The sequence below is a fragment of the Octopus sinensis genome, linkage group LG12 (genome assembly GCF_006345805.1).
Source record: "Octopus sinensis linkage group LG12, ASM634580v1, whole genome shotgun sequence".
In the NCBI taxonomy this organism is placed as follows: domain Eukaryota; kingdom Metazoa; phylum Mollusca; class Cephalopoda; order Octopoda; family Octopodidae; genus Octopus; species Octopus sinensis.
In genome coordinates, this window is record NC_043008.1 from 56,682,255 (window position 1) to 56,702,254 (window position 20,000).

A 20,000-nucleotide genomic window follows, 5' to 3' on the forward strand; every position below is an offset into this window, starting at 1 on the left:
CTTTGAGAAGTGTAAGAAAAAAGAAGGATAGATAAAGCAATATCGAGATGAACAAGATATTGGCTAACACTGATACTTCAAACACAAAGAATGCACTAGATAAACGTTTTTCTATACTTTTAAATATATAATGGAGAATTATAGAGAAAAACAAAAGGAAAATTATTCACTAAGCTTGTCAAATTTGAGAATGAATTGTGAAATATGCTAATTCATTCTTATCAACAAAACACATCCACAGAGTTTGTATAATCACCCACATACATATACATACTCACACACTAATGTTCGTGATATGTATATATCCAAACGAGCACTCGCAAACACAAGCACACACACGCATATATATATATATATATATAATATATATATATATGTGTGTGTGTGTGTGTGTGTGTGTGTGTGTGTGTGTATGTATGTATGCATATGTATGCACACAAGCACTCACAAACATACAAAATACACAAAGATGTGCACGGATGTGTGTGTGTGTGTATCTATCTATCTCTAAATATATGTATACATATACATATACATATAAATATATGTATATATATACATATATATATATATATGTATATGTATGTATATATATATAAAATTATATATATATATATATATATATATATATATATATATATATATATATATATATATATATATATATATATATATATGTATATATGGATAGATAGCTATGTGTAGTATGAATAAACGCTTGCATATTGAGTGCTCTAGAAACACGTAGTTTGTGATAAGCATCTACAATTGCTACGTGGAAGTGGATACTTCAAAGACAGCGGAAATTGATTGCATTGATACACGATTTTGTATTTTAAAATAGCTGACTTGCCTCTAGCTGCAAATAGCTATTTCTGCTGAATCTGTACTCATAGGCTTCTATTACACGCTTTCTCTCTCTCTCTGTCCTTACATCCTCTGTCTTTCCCTACGCTGCATTGATAAGGGGCAACAACCCTGAAACGTCGTCTGTAGCTGTCTGACTGGCCGGATGAAGCGGCTGACCTCCCTTGTTTCAAAGGTTTAAAATGGACGCAGTTTGTGTGTCAAATAGCTAGCTTAAGGCGATGGCCTCATGGAGCTAATCAGCGACAGCTTTAGTCTTATATTTATAAGACTGCCATATTAGTATGGCGATAACTATTAATTTCCAGTAACGCTGTCGTAATCTCCTTTAGAGAGACTTAGTAATTTTAATATATATATATATATATATATATATATATTATATATATAATATATATATATATATATAGATATATATATATATATATATATATATATATATATATACATAAAACATACAAGTGAGAGAAATAGAAAAAGCAATTCACCAGTTGTCTAGAATCTCACCCACCAGTGACTGATGCAAGATGGGTCGAAACGATCGTTGTGATTAATAAAGAATCTCGTGAATTTCATTTTCTCTTTCTTTCGTGTTATATACTCCACAGACACGGAGGAATTCCTGGAGTAAATTCAGTGGCATTTCTATCCATACTGTTGATATCATTAGGTAGCCAAAGACGGTGAACTTTATTTTCATCAGCATACTACCAGATGTATACCCAAGTCTAAAATAATTACCTATATTATATATTTGGTTGTTTCACATGAAATGTCGCATTTTTAATTATTTGTTATTTCAGTCATTTAAAAACTCAATTATGTATATATATATTGTTAACGCCATAAGAATTTATAAATTTCCAAGAGAATGTTATATTGTTTGTTTTCTGAAAAAGCTGAGCTCGAAGCACATAAAGCTGCAAATAATAGCTTGTAAATTTGGGGTTGTAAAAACCCCATTGATTACAAAAGGTTGAAAGCTGTGGTCGGGACTCAAGAACAGATATCCTATTATGTCTGCTGTTGGACAAGATTAATCCTTCCAAATTCTTTATCTACAGGCTGGGACAAAATTGAGGCTTAGAATAAATTGAAGACGCTCCAGAATTCTCAAAGATATGCTTTAAGTTCTCTAAAATTTAATAAAGAGATAAGATACATAAAATAAGGATGTATACACACGTAAGTGTACAGTGGAGGTGCGTGGCTTAGTGGTTAGGTTGTTGGACTCATGATCATAGAATTGTGGTTTCGACACTGTACAGTTGAGGTACGTGTCGTAGTGGTTAGGTTGTTGGACTCATGATCATAAGATTGTGGTTTCGACTCCTGGATGCGTTGTGTTCTTGAGGAAAACATTTCATTTTACGTTGCTGCAGTCCACTTAGCTGGCAAAAATGAGTAATCCTGCGACGGAGCGGCGTCCCGTCCAGGTGAGGAATATATACGCCATGAAACCGAGAAGCTGGGCCATATGAGTCGGTATGACGTGAGAAGGTAACTTTACTTTTAATTCACTTCATCTACTTGTACATGATGAACAAAATGAATAATTATCACTTAATACAAATTTTAAAAATCAAGTACTTTGGTGCGTGATTCTGAGCCATCCTGTAATTTAGACCTTTTGCTCTCACCATTCAGAATTGTATGCTGTTGATGTCATCAGAATTTAGAAATCTTCGGGAGAACGTTTGTATGTGTATGTGTGTTAGTGCTTCTGTTTTTCACCCACATCAGTAGCCATTTGCTGTCGGTTTGTTTGCGTCTCTGTAACTTAGCGTTCAGGAGAAGAAAGCAATAGCACAACCATCACGCTTAAAAGGAAATACTGGGGTCAGTTCGATCGACTAAGAAGGCGCTGCTTCAGTATGGCTGCAGTCCAATGATTGAAACAAGTCAATGAAAGTGCACAAGAGGAAGCGATATAATTTATATTCATAACGGTCTGCAGACGTTAAATTTCCCCAGACAAACGTAATCAGTTTTATATATACATAAATATATATCAGACTAATGCGATTATGAATTGTTTTTATCTCAAATATAAGAATAATTTATGGACATTTTGTATTAATTTTTCAAAAACAATTCCACAGTACTTCAAAGCTCTTCACTCTTTCCATGTCTGATATTACTTTAACATAAGAGAGAAAACATAGTGATGTGCCCAAATTCATGGTACTTGGTTCAGTCTCTTTGCTCGCAACCTTGGACTAATGTTTTCTGCTACACTTCCTAGGCTGGGTGACCGATGTCTTGTGAACGAACCTGGTAGTCGAAAACTGTATTGCAAACGTATGTTTGAATATATTTTGAAGAATCGGAAAATTCCGCTTATACCTGATTAATTTGTTGATATCTTTCCAGCCTTATGGTTTAAAGTCTCAGGAGGATAACGCTTTTGCCTTTTTACTTTTTAGTTATTAAGTTTTCGTTTTCCGTTTTTTAACCTTCCGCGTTTTCTATATGCTTCTTTCTCAGCTTTTCACGTTTCTTCTCTTATTCATTTTTTTTTTAGTTTGTGACATGTGGTTTGTTCCTGATAAATATGTTTGTGGTATTTTTTTGCATGTGAAACCATTAGTAGCACTTCAAGAATTGTATTTTGTTTCTTAAATAAACAATATTTATCTCTCACCGGATAGAGTACTTTTATTTTGTTGATTAATATATTGTGGTTAATGTATTCGGCTCACGATCACAAGGTCACGAGTTCGATTCCCGGTGACGCGTTGTGTTCTTAAGCAAGACATTTTATTTCGTGTTGCTGTCGTTCATTCATCTGGAAAAATTGAGTGGTACCTGTAATTCAAAGTACCAGTCACATTCTGTGTCAAGCTGAATCTCCGTGAGAACTGCGTTAAATGGTTAAGTATCTGTTGATATGTCAACCATTTGCAACTTAATTTTACCTGCTGCCTGTTTGGCTGATCGAATAAATCACTCATATATATATATGCGTGTGTGTGTGTGTGTATATATATATATACACAGATGAAGCTGAACATGCACAGCTTAATAAGTTGTTGAAACAATAGTATAAGTAACTTTCTTAATTAGACATCTAAATTCTTTGATTATCCATCACGATGGCGCTCAACAATTTTTCTAATTTTTGGTGAGTAATTAACATCATTATGAGAATGACCATGGAGTTTAATCAGACAGTTAATGTCTTAATGCTTAACAATAAAGATTATAAAGATTATTTATGATTTAGACAAAAGGCCAGCGTTTTGAGACGATTTAGTCGATTAAATTAATCCCATTGATGTGGCGTGATTTATTTGTAGATGTAAATAATTTATACTTTTGATCTGGCTGGATTCGACATGGGGCATGTATTTTAAAACCTCTGTTATGCAAATATCTAGCTACACGGAACATTATTACTTTGGACAGCAAGCAATTATAATTATATGGGTTATATAAATCTGAAAAGATTTCGACTATGTAAAACTGGGCTTAAAAATTGGATACAATTCTATTCATATACAGAGAGAAGATAAATAGACAGATAGATACATATATTGATAAATAGACAGATAGATAGGTTGATAGATAGATAGATCGATAGATAGATAGATAGATAGATAGATAAGGAATTTTTAGTTAAAGTTGATAACTTACATCTCTGAGTTTTCCATCTTTAAAGAAACCCACACTGTTCCATTCAAATTGATTTAAAGATTTTTGGCGGTAATTCAAAATTCTGTAACGAGCTGGACCATCTCCATTTGGCAGAAAGGTGAAATTTTGGCCACTCAATCCTGCAAAATACATGTGAAATATTGGAATATGTTTAAACACTACACCGTACTTACATTCGTACACTTCACTTATTACATTCACTAAATACGATATCATTCATTCATCTTTACTCAACAAATATGAGTAATAATCGAGTTATTTTGCTACTGTTATTAGTGCAGATTGTTGTTTTTAGTACAGATAAGCTATAAATATTCAGGGACTAAGTTCAAAGGCATTTCTACTCCTGCATCTATTTATTTTCGGGATTATATCAAGAAGAAATTGAATATATCACTCTAGTGGTAGTTTGGCAAGTGGCTTGATATCAGATCATGTATGGCAACTCCATTATCTGGGAGGGTAATGTGTATAGATTCTTCAAGAACCGCTGTTTTAGGGTCCTATCAGAAGCAACCGTCATGGCATTTTCCGGCTGCATTTCCAAGCATGACCGACTAAGGCTATGGACATTAGCTGTTTCGTTCATAATGCACCCCTACCAGTTAACTTAACTTCGAGAATCCATCTTATTAATAATTTCCGCTACATTCTAATCACATGTTCGTAGCATCGGAACTGTGACCTCTCATGGAGGAGATGTAATGTCTCGATCCGGAGAAACTCTCTGATCTTCGTGTTATACATTGAGTTAAATAGTTAAATAACATTTCTCCAGAGATTGTTCAGAGAAACTTCATTTCGCCTACTTCTATACACGATCGTACCATTTCAACCATTACCCAACATTCGTGACCATAACTGGGGACAGGCACAAGGCCGAACTGAAGGTAATGAATTTTGCATTTTTTTTTTTACCAATCTCTCTTCTTCTGAGAATCGAATCCTGGAGTTGACGAATTACTGTGTCATCACATATGAACGCGACCCCGAGATCCTTAAACATCTCCACTTGTCTCGGTGATACACCACTAAGTGGAAGAGTGCAGGGAGTAGACCCTAACCCTAAAATTACCAATTCTTATCCCTACCTTGCAGCATCTGGTAGCAAAGGTGTTCAGTCTGGAATAGTTATATCGTGAAAGAAACATGTTTACATTACAGAACTCGCAGAGTCTACTCTCTCTTTACTCTTTACTCTTTTATTTGTTTCAGCCATTTGACTGCGGCCATGCTGGAACACCGCCTTTAGTCGAGCAAATCGACCCCAGGACTTATCCTTTGTAAGCCTAGTACTTATTCTATCGGTTACTTTATCCGAACCGCTAAGTTACGGGGACGTAAACATACCAGCATTGGTTGTCAGGCGATGTTGTGGAGACAGACACAGACAAACACACACACACACACACACACACACACACACGCACACACACATTACACACACACACACACCACACACATATATATATATATATATATATATATATATATATATATATATACAATACATATACATGACGAGCTTCTTTCAGTTTCCGTCTACCAAATCCACTCAGAAGGCTTTGGTCGGCCCGAGGCTATAGTAGAAGACACTTGTCCAAGGTGCCACACAATGGGGACTGAACCCAGAACCTTGTAGTTGGTAAGCAAGCTACTTACAGCATCGTACGTTGATACTCCAGATGACTTCGATTACGAACTGAGTTCAGTTGATTTAAGTTAGTGTAAATTAATACTACAAATACAAAATGTCAAAAATTTCGTCGCATTCCTGCAAATTCATTACTGACAAAAGTCCACTATAACTACTGGAAATTAGTTACTAGCATTTCTATGCGCCTCATTTCTTTCTTCCTTTCCGTTCAGCTATTTTAATTTCTCTTTCTCCAATTGTCCCACTCAATCTATTTCTCTCTCACCGTCTCAGTTTCTCTCTCTCTCTCTCTTCTCTCTCTCTCTCTCTCTCTCTCTCTCTCTCTCTTTCAATCTCACTCTTTCTATGTTTCCGCTTTTTTTGTTTTGCCTTATCTTAATTATAACATGCATCAATGAGAAAATTGAGTCTCCTATGTACTAGTGAGATTTAATTACTTTTGAAACCGAAATTTATAAATTTTGAAAGTTGTTGAGGTCACTGCGGCAGCTTCATCGCTTCAAAGTGGATTTTTTGAGATAGTTTCATTCAAATCGCATTTTTTCTTCTTGTAAAACCAGCAACTGTATGTAGCTTGAAATTATATATATATAGATAGCGAGCAGAATCAAGCTAATTCCATTTCTAGCAGACAAGATGTCCAGTACTGAAGAGAGACAGAAATAGCCTAAAACCAGGCAGGTCTGCTAGTTCCGTCGCTAGAAGGTGGTAGGGTTTTAGGATTTCTCTCCCTTGCTCGCAATATCTTAGATGCAGGTGTGCATCGTCCACCATCTAGAGAAGATATCCTCCAAGGCTTAAAAATTTGCAAGTAAAGTCCGGTTCGAACGGATAGCCAGGTTGGAGTGGCTACGACCAATATACATATATATATATTATATATATATATATACGTGTGTGTGTGTGTGTGCATCACTGTATTTGTATATATATACAAAACTGTCCTACGAATGGGAACGTGAAACTCTGAGTGACAGCTTTTGCTATATTTCTGCCGCTTTTAAATAAAGCATATTACTCTCCTCTGGTATTTGAGCACTCTTTTTTCCACCTTGTTTCACATTTATGTGCTTACTCTGGTATATATATATATATATATATATATATATGTATATATATATATATACACGCACACACACATACATATAGGCATAGATGCATATACACATATATTTATATGTATACATAAACGCACAAATATATACGGGTTTCGATATAACTCTGAAATGTACAAGAGCGTGGGCATGTGTGAGTGTTTATATGTATGTGTGAGTGAAAGAGAAAGGGAGAGAGAGAGAGAGAAGGAAAGTGCGAGAGAGTGACTATGTGAATCCTAATTATACAACTAGATATTGCATAGTTATATCACAAAACATTCTCTTGTTCATTTTCGTACAATGCACTTACGAGGAGGTTCAATAGCAAATAACATTAAGGAAAAAAAAACCAATTGCAACAATTCTACGAAATTAATGAATCACTTTAACACAGGACACAAAGAACGCCATTGAATCCAAAATTTCAATGACAACGTTCATATATGTAATTTGACGCGTATTCTAAAACCTGATGTATAATCTGTATTAAATGATGTAAAGCTATAGATAATAGAACGAGGCGTGTGAAGATGAAGTGAAGCAGCATGTAAGGTGTGGATTTAAATTGTCTTAGTCTTATTTTATTTTCAAGTTTCACCTTGTGTTGGATGTGCAACTAATCCACAATTAATCTATAGTGTATATGTCACGGAGAGCCTGTGTGTGTATTTATGTGTGCATGGACATTTGGCATATAAACAATTGGCAAGCACACACACACACACACACACATACACACATACACACACACATACACACACACACATATATATATTGCACTCACACACACTCATATTCATATACAGGCGAGTGTGTTGGCATATGTATGTTTAAAACTAATTGGACAATTATATTATATACTAAATGTATTCTATAAAGAAAGCGTTGTTTAAAAATTGTATTGTTTCATTGTTTTTGAAATCCTGTGAATTTAGCAGGTTTTCAATTCAAGGAGCAGCAACATATTCTGGAATTCAATGAATTCTAGTTTTCTAATGGTTTTGTTAGAATCGGGTGATCTACAACGTAAACTAAACTCATTGTCCAACACCACTAATAGCAGCAATTAAAAAAATGTTTCTATTATGTGGAAATATTAACGCAACATGTAGCAAGCTGGCGAAAGTGTTAGCATGTCGGAGAAAATACAGCGTGTCATTTCTTCCGGCTCTGTACATTATGAGTTCAAATTCAACTGGGGAGGATATAGTCGTTCATCCTTTCGGGATCGATAAAATAAATAAAGGTTGAGCGCTTGGGTAGATGTCATCGACATACCTCCTCTCACGAATCTGATAGCCTTGTGTCAAAATTTTAAACCAATATTAATAGCAGCAAAAGTGGCGTGAAGCTGACAGAATCGTTAGCACCCGGAGCAAAATGGTTAGCGGCTTCTCGTCCATCTTCACGTTCTGCGTTCGAATTCCGCCGAGGTCGACTTTAGCTTTCATCCCTTCGAGCTCGATAAAATAAGAACCAGTTAAACACTGGGGTCGATGTAACCGACTTTCCCCTCACCTAAAACAGCAGTCCCCGTGCCAATATTTAGAACCAACATTAAGGCAGAAAATGTAGCGAGCTGGTGGAATCGTTACCACGTCGGAGAAAGTACTGAGTGTCATTCCTTCCGGTTCTTTACATTCTGGGATCAACACCCGTCAAGCTAATATTGCCGTTAAGCCTTTCGAGGACGATAGGATAAATATCATATAAGTAGCTAGGGTCGCTGTCCTCGACTCTACTCGTCCTCAAATTAGTAAATATATAAATGAAGCGAGCTGACGGAAACCTTAGCCCTTAATCGACTAACCATCCTCAGCATTAAATTGCTAGCCTGTGGAGGTGGACTTCGTATTTCATCCTCTCGGTGTTGATAATAGATTACATTTACCCCAGGGAAATACTAGAATATATGTAACCGGCTTGCATCTGTTCCATGAATTCGCTGACCAAATTTGGAAACCAAAAGCCGCAAAATGACAGAATAGTTAACGCATCTGACAGAATGTTTAGGGGTATTTCTTCTGGCGCTTTACGTTCAGATAGCTTAAATTCCGTCGAGGTTCATTGTATTTTCAATCCGTTCGGGGTTGTAAAAATGAAGTACCAGTCAAGAATTGTGGTTGATATAATCGACAGACTCCAACCAACCCAAACTTGGTGGCCTTGTGCCAAAGTTTTGAAAGAATTTGGAGCAACATTGTTACAAAGTTTTATGGTAAACTGCACTTTTACCGGTAACTTCGTTGTTGTTGCTACCATTGAGGTTTAGCTAAAGAACAGTTCTGAATAGTGCATTGATCGTATGTATGAAAATGCATATTGCACACACACACACACATACACACACAAATATAGATAAATAGATATGGAAATAGATTTTATATATATCTACATGTTTAAATCTATCTCCGTATACCTATACATAACTATATATACATTATACAGGTCTAAATATTCGAGTACATACGTGTATACATACAAATATATATATATATATATATATATATATATATATGCATATATAAGACTAATTCATATACACACATATGTGTGTGTATATATATATATGTATATATATATACTTATATAAGCATACACACACATGTATAAGTGAACACACACGCACACACACACATATATATATATACTTATATAAGCATACACACACGTATGTATACGTGAACACACACGAATACGCATACACACACTTCATACGAGCACAGTAACTGTTCATTTATCTCCACATTTCAAATGAATATCTATAGAATAGAGTTCATTCCAAAACAAAAATAATAAATAATAATAATAATTAGTTTCAAACCTTATCAATAAATACATACTCGGACGTAATACCTTTGTATTTAAATCCTAATGAAAACAAAAGAATGCAGCGTACACCATTATGAACCGAAATCCACCAAAAGTTATGATATATATAAGACCTTATATTACATCTCTTCAGAAAATATTCTAAATTATATTTCTAAACATTTCCATTACACTTTCTCAATTATTCCTTTGTGAAACATGTGGAAGTATTCTATATATTCAATAAAACTTCTTACTTAAGTGGCAGAGATTGTGTAATGCATAATGCATGGGAAATAAGTGTCGTTATTTGTACGATTTCTGTATTTGGAGTTTATTATTTACTTGGTTTTAAATTATAACTCTGAAACCGTGTATACTTATCACAGCGCAGTTGTACATAAATACATATATGTGTATGTATATATGTGTATCTATGTGTATATACATACAAACACACATATATGTATATATACATTCAAACAAACACAGATACACACACACACACACTCATGTTGTTGATGCTATATGTATTTATAAATTTCGAGAGAATGTAAAATAATGATGTCGAAAGTTTATAAACTATTTAGATGTTAAGTAAATACAATTTTCCCTTGTTTATAATAAAGTTAATAAAATCTGCAAAGAAACCCGAAGATTTAGTGTGGTCCACTGGTAGAATGTCTACTGGAGATGTGCGTTCGAATCCAACGGGCAGACTTCGACTAAAAGGGTTCCTTTAACCCAATAGTTACATACTACTCTTTATAGATTCTTCGTAATCCAGTACTAATATGGCAGTCCATAAATATAGGACGAAAGCTGCCGTTGATTAGTCCCAAGTGTCCATCGCCTCTAGTTAGCTATATGACACACGAACCTGTGTCCATTATAACCTTCGAATAGGTGAGGTCAACCGCTTCCCCTTGCGGCTGACCTCCCCTGTTCGAAGGTTATAATGGACAAATGGACACAGGTTCACGTGTCATATAGCCAGCTAGAGGCAATGGCCTCTTGGAGTTAATCAACGGCAGCTTTCGTCCTGTATTTATGGACTGCCATATTAGCTTGGCGATAACTATTAATATCCAGTACCGTTGCCGTAGTTTCCTTTAGAGAGACTTAGAAATAATAATATTTATTTATATATATATATATATATATATATATATATATATATATATATATATATACATATACAGAGAGAGAGAGAGAGAGAGAGAGAGAGAGAGAAGATGTTCTAGAAGTAGTCTTTTCAACCCCAAGGAACCAGACCAATTTCCCCGCCTGAATTCATCGGTAACGGTCATTTCTCATGGCTTCGGGTCGACTCATACCTTGTGAGTGAAAATGCCTAATACAGAAAATGTACAGTAGCTCGTCGGGTGTATTGTACACTTAACTAAAAACGTACAATCTCTCAATGTTTTTACTAGCCTGATTTTTCCTGACAATTACATGAAGTATACACATGTCTGTCTAATCGTCAGTCACTTACACGATAATTTAGGAGCGGGTTATTCGTTTGATCTAACAAATGAATTTTTGTCTTTGAACGACGGATATTGGGTAATAAATTCATATGTAACTACATACATACAATAGTCGTTAAACATCTTGTCGGATAATAAATGTCTATAAAATTTCTCTGGTATATCATATATGTAAATATTAATGTATACACTTGTATATAGATGCGTAAATACATGTATATATGTGTATGTGTGTATGTATATACATATATATTGACATATATTATAAATAACAAAATTAACCAGTAAATCTGATATACTTATTTAACAAGATTTTTTTTTACTACTAGCGGCTTCAATTAATCATTACCTATACTTTTCTTTCACTAGCTTTGATTGAATTAAGCGCAATTCTATGAATATAAAATTTGTAGCCACTTTAGTATTGCCACAAATTGTTACACAACGCTGGTCTGATTTTGCATCTGTGAGATCCTCGAGCTCTTAAAGGACCCTACATACATGCATCTTTCAAAACCAGCTAAGTAATGGAACCTGTTCACTGCTAGCATGAAATACTATTGTAAATTCTATGTTACGCCACTTCAAATTATTTATTAAATCTCAAGTATAGTGTTCGCTAGCACTTCCATTTCACAACAAGAAATTTCTAACCTTTTCAGACGTGGAAATTCAAAGTGGAGAGGTCGTGTTCGCTGGTTCTCAAACTATTTAAGTGACTCTTGACAACCCCTAGAATTCTACAACAAAATCGTGCACAGAAATACGATCAAGTAGTATGTAATTTTCTTCGCAATTATCGATCGTCAGGTTAAGAAGCTTCATTAATTGTTCTCAATTTCTATATGCTTTTTTTTTTAATGAAAGGCTTGGTGATGAATCATGACGAGCAAGGTCGATGTTATTTCTGTTCATAGAAAATCGATATTAACGGTTAGTCGCAATGCATGCTATAGCAGGAAAACACGTCGTGACACTCATGATTAGAAATTGGAACGATAAAGATGTGCTAAACAAGTGTATATAAAAATAGACTGAGTTCATTTTAGGAACAATGAATCTTGAAGCAAATAAAGCTATAAAAATAGCGTGTATGCACTGGATTAGAAACTCGTTGAATAGAAAGAAGTCGAAGTTTGATCGTGGACATGAATCCACATCTCCTGTGGATTCAGTCTGCTTTATAAGCAGTTGATCTATGCTATTCATTGGGAGATGAAGAAGCGTACGCCTACTCTGATGAGCAACCAACAAACAAAAATCGATTAACCAAATGATTAATTAGTTAATTATCTCGTAATCATAATGGAATGGAATGCAACCAATGCATTAATTTCGCATTGGCGAAATAAATGTCCCAGTGTACCTCAACCTGAATGTTCAACATAGACTTCACGTTAAGAATTTTACAACCAAACTAGAAGCACGAAATATTAAGAGTGAATCTTTAAATGGTGTGTTATTGCGTATTTTGAACATTTTAATTATTTTGACTATTGTAAAGGCTCTAAAAGTGGAGGTACAATGGCCCAGTGGTTAGAGCAGCGGACTCGTGGTCAAAGGATCGCGGTTTCGATTTCCAGACCGGGCATTGTGAGTGTTTATTGAACGAAAACGCCTAAAGCTCCGCGAGGTTTCGGCAGCGGTAGGTGGTGAACACTGCTGTACTCTTTCACCACAACTTTCACTGTTTCTGTTGTAGCTGTATTTCAAAGGGCCAGCCTTGTCACACTCTGTGTGAAATTTTCCTGGTTTCTATGACATATATCCAAGAACATAACATTCCGCTTGAACGAGACGCCAGGCTTTGGAACTGTTATTCACTTACAGCTGAGGAGAGAGGTAGAATGTTTTGTTCAAGAACGCAATGCACAGCCCGGTCCTGGAATCAAAACTGCGATCTTGCGATCGTACCACTCTGACCACTAGGTCACGTGCCTTCACACAAGCGATTATATATAAATCAAAAATAATTTGGTGAATTACAAGATTCGTTAGTGTCGGATAAAATGCCACTATTTAGTTCTCAGTTCAAATGTAGTCGAGATCAATTTTTACTTTCATCCCTCCCGAGACTACGAAATAAATTACAAATCAAACATTGGAGTTGATATCATTGGCTAGTTTTCCCTTCCCTCCAAATAGCTGGTCTTATGTCTAAATGACAAATTGAACATAAATTGAAACATTGAATTTTATTCAATCCTTGAAGGTGTTTTTAAAACAACTCTATACTAAATTATATAATTCAAAGTATGTTAGCTCGAATTAGTTGCAAAATTTTGTGAAAACCGAATGTTTTATCAGTCAATGTAATCAACATCCCTTTCATATGTTAACATGACAGCATTCAATTTACAAATATATATTGAAATTTATTAAAGCTTACAAATAACGTTAAATTACAACTATTTTAAATGTAACAAAACAAAAAGTATCCAGATTTATGACGATACCAATAACTCCAGATTTAATACGATAATCGACATTGTTAATTCCACTCCGAGAATTAGCAACTTGTTTAATCATTTTAGTATAGAATTATGGGTTTGATATCCCAAGGAGAACATTAAAAGATTCTGTAATTGCTTTCTGAGGATGAATATTTATTTGAGTAAAATGTTAAAATAAGAATCCCCAATGTCCATTAATATTTTATTGCCATTCTAAATACATTTCAGGATTGATATGATAAAAGGGAAAACATATTCAATTGAATGAGATCGACACTAAAATCTAAATTCCATTAACGTGTAGCATGAAATACAACCATCTGAAGAACTGCGGAATTGTTTTTCAATATGGACGAATATGCATTGAAATGGTCTCTGATTAAATTGGTATTATAATATGTAACAACAAACATCCAGGGAATGTTAAAACGATTATTATAGCAGTTAAACTCGAATATAACCTTGCTTGAAATTTTGGTTTCAAATTTCGGCACAAGGCTAGTAATTCTTAGCTGATTTTGCATCTGTGAGATCCTCGAGCTCTTAAAGGACCCTACATACATGCATCTTTCAAAACCAGCTAAGTAATGGAACCTGTTCACTGCTAGCATGAAATACTCTTGTAAATTCTATGTTACGCCACTTCAAATTATTTATTAAATCTCAAGTATAGTGTTCGCTAGCACTTCCATTTCACAATTAGTGCTGAACTTATACTTATTTTATCGACTCCGAAGGGATAAAAGGCAGAGTAGACCTCGGTAACATTTGAACTAAAAAATAAATTGAGCCAGGTTTCAAATTCTGGCAAGCAACCAGAAAATTTTAGGGAAAAAAATGAATATGTCGAGTACATTGACATCAGTACTAAACTGGTAAGTACTTTATCGATTACGAAAGCATAGAAAACAAAGTCGACCAGCCCAGAATTTGATCGTAGAACATGAGTTGTAGAAATATTGCAGCTCTTTTTCTGACATTCTAACGATTCAGCCAACTTACCACCTTACTTGCTTGAAAGAATAAATGAAAAATATAATGTTTGGGATTTTCTTTGCTTCTTACTCCATACTGTGCTGAGTGTGAGAGAAAGGGCTGAGCATATGACCCTTGCCTAACCTACCTCGTGAATGGAGAGACTGTTGCCCTTATTACTGATACCGTTTAAATTATTGCAGCTCTTACCTGTTGGAAAGACATCAGATGCAAGTTGATTCCACTGGGCCAATGACCCGAGGGTGAGGAAATGGGCATGAAGGACAGTACGCAAGTGCGACGAGACGTAGGGAAATGAGTGAGTCAAAGTTACTCGAGAGGCGGGGGTACGAGGTCAGCCAGTATCGATCGAAATGCAAGGGTCATAGTAGTAGCAAAAGAAATGACAGTGAGGGAAAAAAAAGCTCGCTCGTAGAACAGAGCGTGGAATATGTCTATTAGTGATGGAATGCCAAGCAGCCGAATATCTTCTCTGTATGCGATCCAAGATATTAGTTTGCATAACAGCATCACCTCCGTTGTAATATGTTTGGACACAAGGGTCGAGAGCTTACCGAAGCATTAAGTACGTTGAATGTTGTGGCGTTTCTCCCGGCTCTTTACATTCTGAGTTCTAATTCCTGTTTTCAGGGTCAATAAAATAAGTACTATGGAACACATATAACTGACTTGCTCATTCCTCTAAAAACTGCTGGCCTTGTGCCAAAAATGATAAAGAATATATTAAAGGGATAATAATGCTATTAAGCTATTTTTACCAATTTCCTTATTTGCATGTTATATTTTGTGTGGAAAAATCCATTTCCCTAACATATTGGTTTATTCACGTTTCAAGACCATATTAGTCCCGGCATTAGAAACAAAGGACGATAATAATATGTTGTTCTCATGCATTGCTATAAATCACAAAGAATCATAGAAATGCTGTTGTAAGGCTGTCAACGCCGGAAATGAAAATTATACAAGTTGTAATTTAAATATCGAAGATATAATCTCCGTAAAACAAACTCTTACACCAACACACTCTCTTACGATGGACATACACTTGCAACAAAGAATCAGCGCAGCTCAATGTAATGCAGAACACGAGATGAAATCAAATATATAAATACAGGGTAGGCCAAATACCACGCACCAAAACGTTTGACATTTTCTTTGCTACGTTATTTTGCTTTGGCTTAGGTTAGGTTTTATTCTTGGTAGGATTTATATGGATAGCGGGTTACTACCAGTAACTTCAGGTGTCCACTAATTTTGAGCAGTCTTTCAAGTGCTTCAGAACTCTCCCGATAATACTTGTTGTACCTAAGAGACAAACTTTCAGTAGGATCTTTACTGGGCATTCTATTTCGATCTCCTTCAGCCATTTGTCTATATCTTTGCTTAATGTTATCAACACACTAATCATTATATTCACGAGCCTTACTGTTCGCATGCTCCAAATTCTTCCTATTTCAAATTTTAAGGCATTGTATTTTTTCTTTCCCTTTCTTTACGATTCTGGAACCAAATGGGATTGATGTGCAATATTAAATGAGTTGGTGCGTGACTTAGATTCCACACTGTATTAGTTAATAGGACTATCAGTTTACATACAAGTTCACGAAATGAAAACAATAGCTATGGAAGATTTCCTTGTAAAATACAAACTAAATATCAACAAAGATATACGTAAAATATATTATGACGAGTATAAAGATTTAACAGTTGTGTAATTTTTTGTTAAATCTGTCATTAATAGATTTATCAGTTTGAAAAGTATTAGAAAATAGCGAATATATTATTTTATTTTTAGTAATTGGCTAGAATAATTAAACAGCGACCATGCTGTCGCAACGCGTTTTATGGTTTGGGAAACTTACGTATGGACTTAGTCTATGTCATTAAATTTATTTGAGTTAACAAATTAGTAACGAATTAAAACTGCGGAATATTCGGCCATTTACACGTTATTTCAGATGCAGTTAATTCATTTGACCGTACAACTCAAATCCACAACACACACACACAACCCCACAGACACCCACATATACGTGCACATTGACATATGCATATAAAAGTATTTATGTATGTTTATTTGTTTTATACATAAGTATATAAATATAGATATGTATATAACAACATAAACCCACATAGATACAAATTTATATAAATATACATACAATTGAAGAATAGGATAAAATCTTTATGAGAATTTATCAAGTAGTTAGCGTGAAAAACGCCTTAAAGGGAAATCTATTAATTATTCATTTTAAATGTATTTATTTATATTAAGGGCATTGCTATACATAAATGCCTCACGCTAGGAGGCAAACTACCATGATAAACACATTGTATTTATTATGGTAGTTTTGACTTTAAGATTCCATCCTAGCATGAGGCATTTATGTATAGTAATGCCCTTAATATAAATAAATATACATACATGTATTATGTATATATATCTAGATGAATACGCATTGCTTATGCAAACTTTCATATAAATATATTTATACATTTTAATATGTATATTGTGTGCAAAGATGTGACCTGTCTAAAGATCAGCCGCAGAGTATGCTTAGCAGCGTATTGGTCGTCTTTGCGTTCTGAGTTCAGATTCACCTGAGGTCGACATAGCCTTTCATCCTTTCAAGGTCCATAAAATAAGTACCAGTTAAGGGGGTGCTGAAAAGTTCCTGGCTTTAAGGATGTTGTGAAAGGCTGGGTTGGAGGCCCAGTCTTACGTGGTTTTTGTAGGGCTTCAAAGAACTGAAGGACTGCTGCAATATGTGTGAGAATCTGAAAGAGGAATGTGTTGAATAAAATCATAATTAACTGATCCTCCTGTATTTTTCAACCCAAAGTCAGGATCTTTTCAGTTAGCCCTCGTGTATGTGTATATATATATATATATGTATATATATATATATATGTATATATATATATATATATATATATGCTCGCTTAAAACAATCCTACATATATACATATGGAAGCACATGGCCTAGTGGTTAGAGCAGCGGACTCGCGGTCGAGGGATCGCGGATTCGAATCTCAGACCGGGCGATTTGTGTGTTTATGAGCGAATCACTTAAGCTGGCAGAAGGTGATGGCGAGTTTCTGCTGACTCTTTCGCCACAACTTTCTCTCACTCTTTCCTCCAGCATCTTGCCACTCGGACCAGCGTTCCGTCCAGGTGGGGACCTATAAGCCATGGAAAGCGGGAAACCTGCCCTAATGAGCCAGGCATGGCTCGAGAAGGAATAAACAAAAAAGCAAACATATATATATACATATCTACACCATAGGGTGGAGGCGCAATGGCCCAGTGGTTAGGGCAGCGGACTCGCGGTCATAGGATCGCGGTTTCGATTCCCAGACCGGGCGTTGTGAGTGTTTATTGAGCGAAAACACCTAAAAGTTCCACGAGGCTCCGGCAGGGGATGGTGGTGATCCCTACTGTAATCTTTCACCACAACTTTCTCTCAATCTTACTTCCTGTTTCTGTTGTACCTGTATTTCAAAGGGCCGGCCTTGTCACTCTCTGTGTCGCGCTGAATATCCCCGAGAACTACGTTAAGGGTACACGTGTCTGTGGAGTGCTCAGCCACTTGCACGTTAATTTCACGAGCAGGCTGTTCCGTTGATTCGGATCAACCGGAACCCTCATCGTCGTAACCGACGGAGTGCTTCCTCGTAGGATTTTAAGCCTTGCAATATTAACTCATCATAGAGTGGCATTAGTTATTTCCTCATTTCACGTAATTCCGTGCAGTGGAATAGAACCAGGAATGGTACCATCGCTAAAAACTATACCTACATTACTCTAATTAGTGCCAGCGTTACTGTAGCATACGGTCAGGTTATAGGCTTTATTCAAAAATAATTATAGAAGTTTTATGGATGTACACCAGCTTAGCGTAAGCCTAAACAGCAAAACAGAACATCAAATCTAGAAACATACATAAGGATATCGTCTAATCATGCATTTTTTGGACGTGTAATCTCTAGAAGGCAGCATTTCTTCACTAATGATCTCAAAACGCCATTTTAACTGATTACATTTTAATGAGAATATGGCTGCATATATCTACATATACACACACACGCATGTATATATATATATATATTATATATATATATATATGTGTGTGTGTGTGTGTGTGTATATATATATGTATATGTGTATATAAATATATATATATATATATATACATACATATATATATATATATACACATATACATATACATATATATATACACACTCATATATACACAGACATGTATTTATATATATATTTATATATATACACAAGTATATGCGCTGATATATACATATATATGTGTGTGTGTGTGTGTGTGTGTGTGTGTGTGTGTTTATGTGTATGTGTGTGAATGTGTTCTCGTGCGTGTGTGTATGTATGTGAGTCTTGTGTATGTATATCTAGGCTAAGATTTGGAAAAAGAAATAGTCTCCTTACCTTGGAAGTCTACTTTTAATAGATATTGCTTCAAAAGTTCACCGTTAATGGGCGACATTTTATCACAGAGATGCGGTTTTCCATCGCATAAATCTTGATGCATAGCCTGTACAGAGAAATAAAATTGCTCATTAGATTCTGTTAAATCAATCGAAACACACGACTCATTTCTATTTCGTTTCGTTATATAGCTATAGTCTAACTTTATAGTTTTGAGAACGCATCCCTACCTCACTCAGCTTCGCTCTCCCTCTCAATCTGTCTCTTTCTATCTATCTATCTATCTATCTATCTATCTATCATCTATCTATCTATCTATTTGCTTTCTTGTATCTCTCCTTCTATCTGCTTAACCAACTATTCTCAAGCGAAATTTACGATTATAGAAGGAATATATAATCCCATAGAACTATTGAATGTATAATTCTCAGAATTGGTAACCTATCCGTGATTTCAGATTGAGTTTTTGAACAGAGGAACAGTAGACAAGATACGTTTGAATGCAGC

At 35.2% G+C, this 20,000-nt stretch overlaps 1 protein-coding gene across 1 annotated transcript in view; it reads right to left on the bottom strand.

Annotated features, from left to right (window-relative positions):
• LOC115217925 (metabotropic glutamate receptor 4-like) overlaps positions 1–20,000 on the bottom strand; it is a 133,846-nt gene that overhangs the window by 14,123 nt on the left and 99,723 nt on the right. The window contains exons 4-5 of the mRNA XM_036508016.1: positions 19,494–19,599; positions 4,504–4,643 (exon numbers count right to left, since the gene is read on the bottom strand). Coding sequence (XP_036363909.1) covers positions 4,504–4,643; positions 19,494–19,599 — 246 coding nt within the window. The remainder of the gene's footprint in view (positions 1–4,503; positions 4,644–19,493; positions 19,600–20,000) is intronic.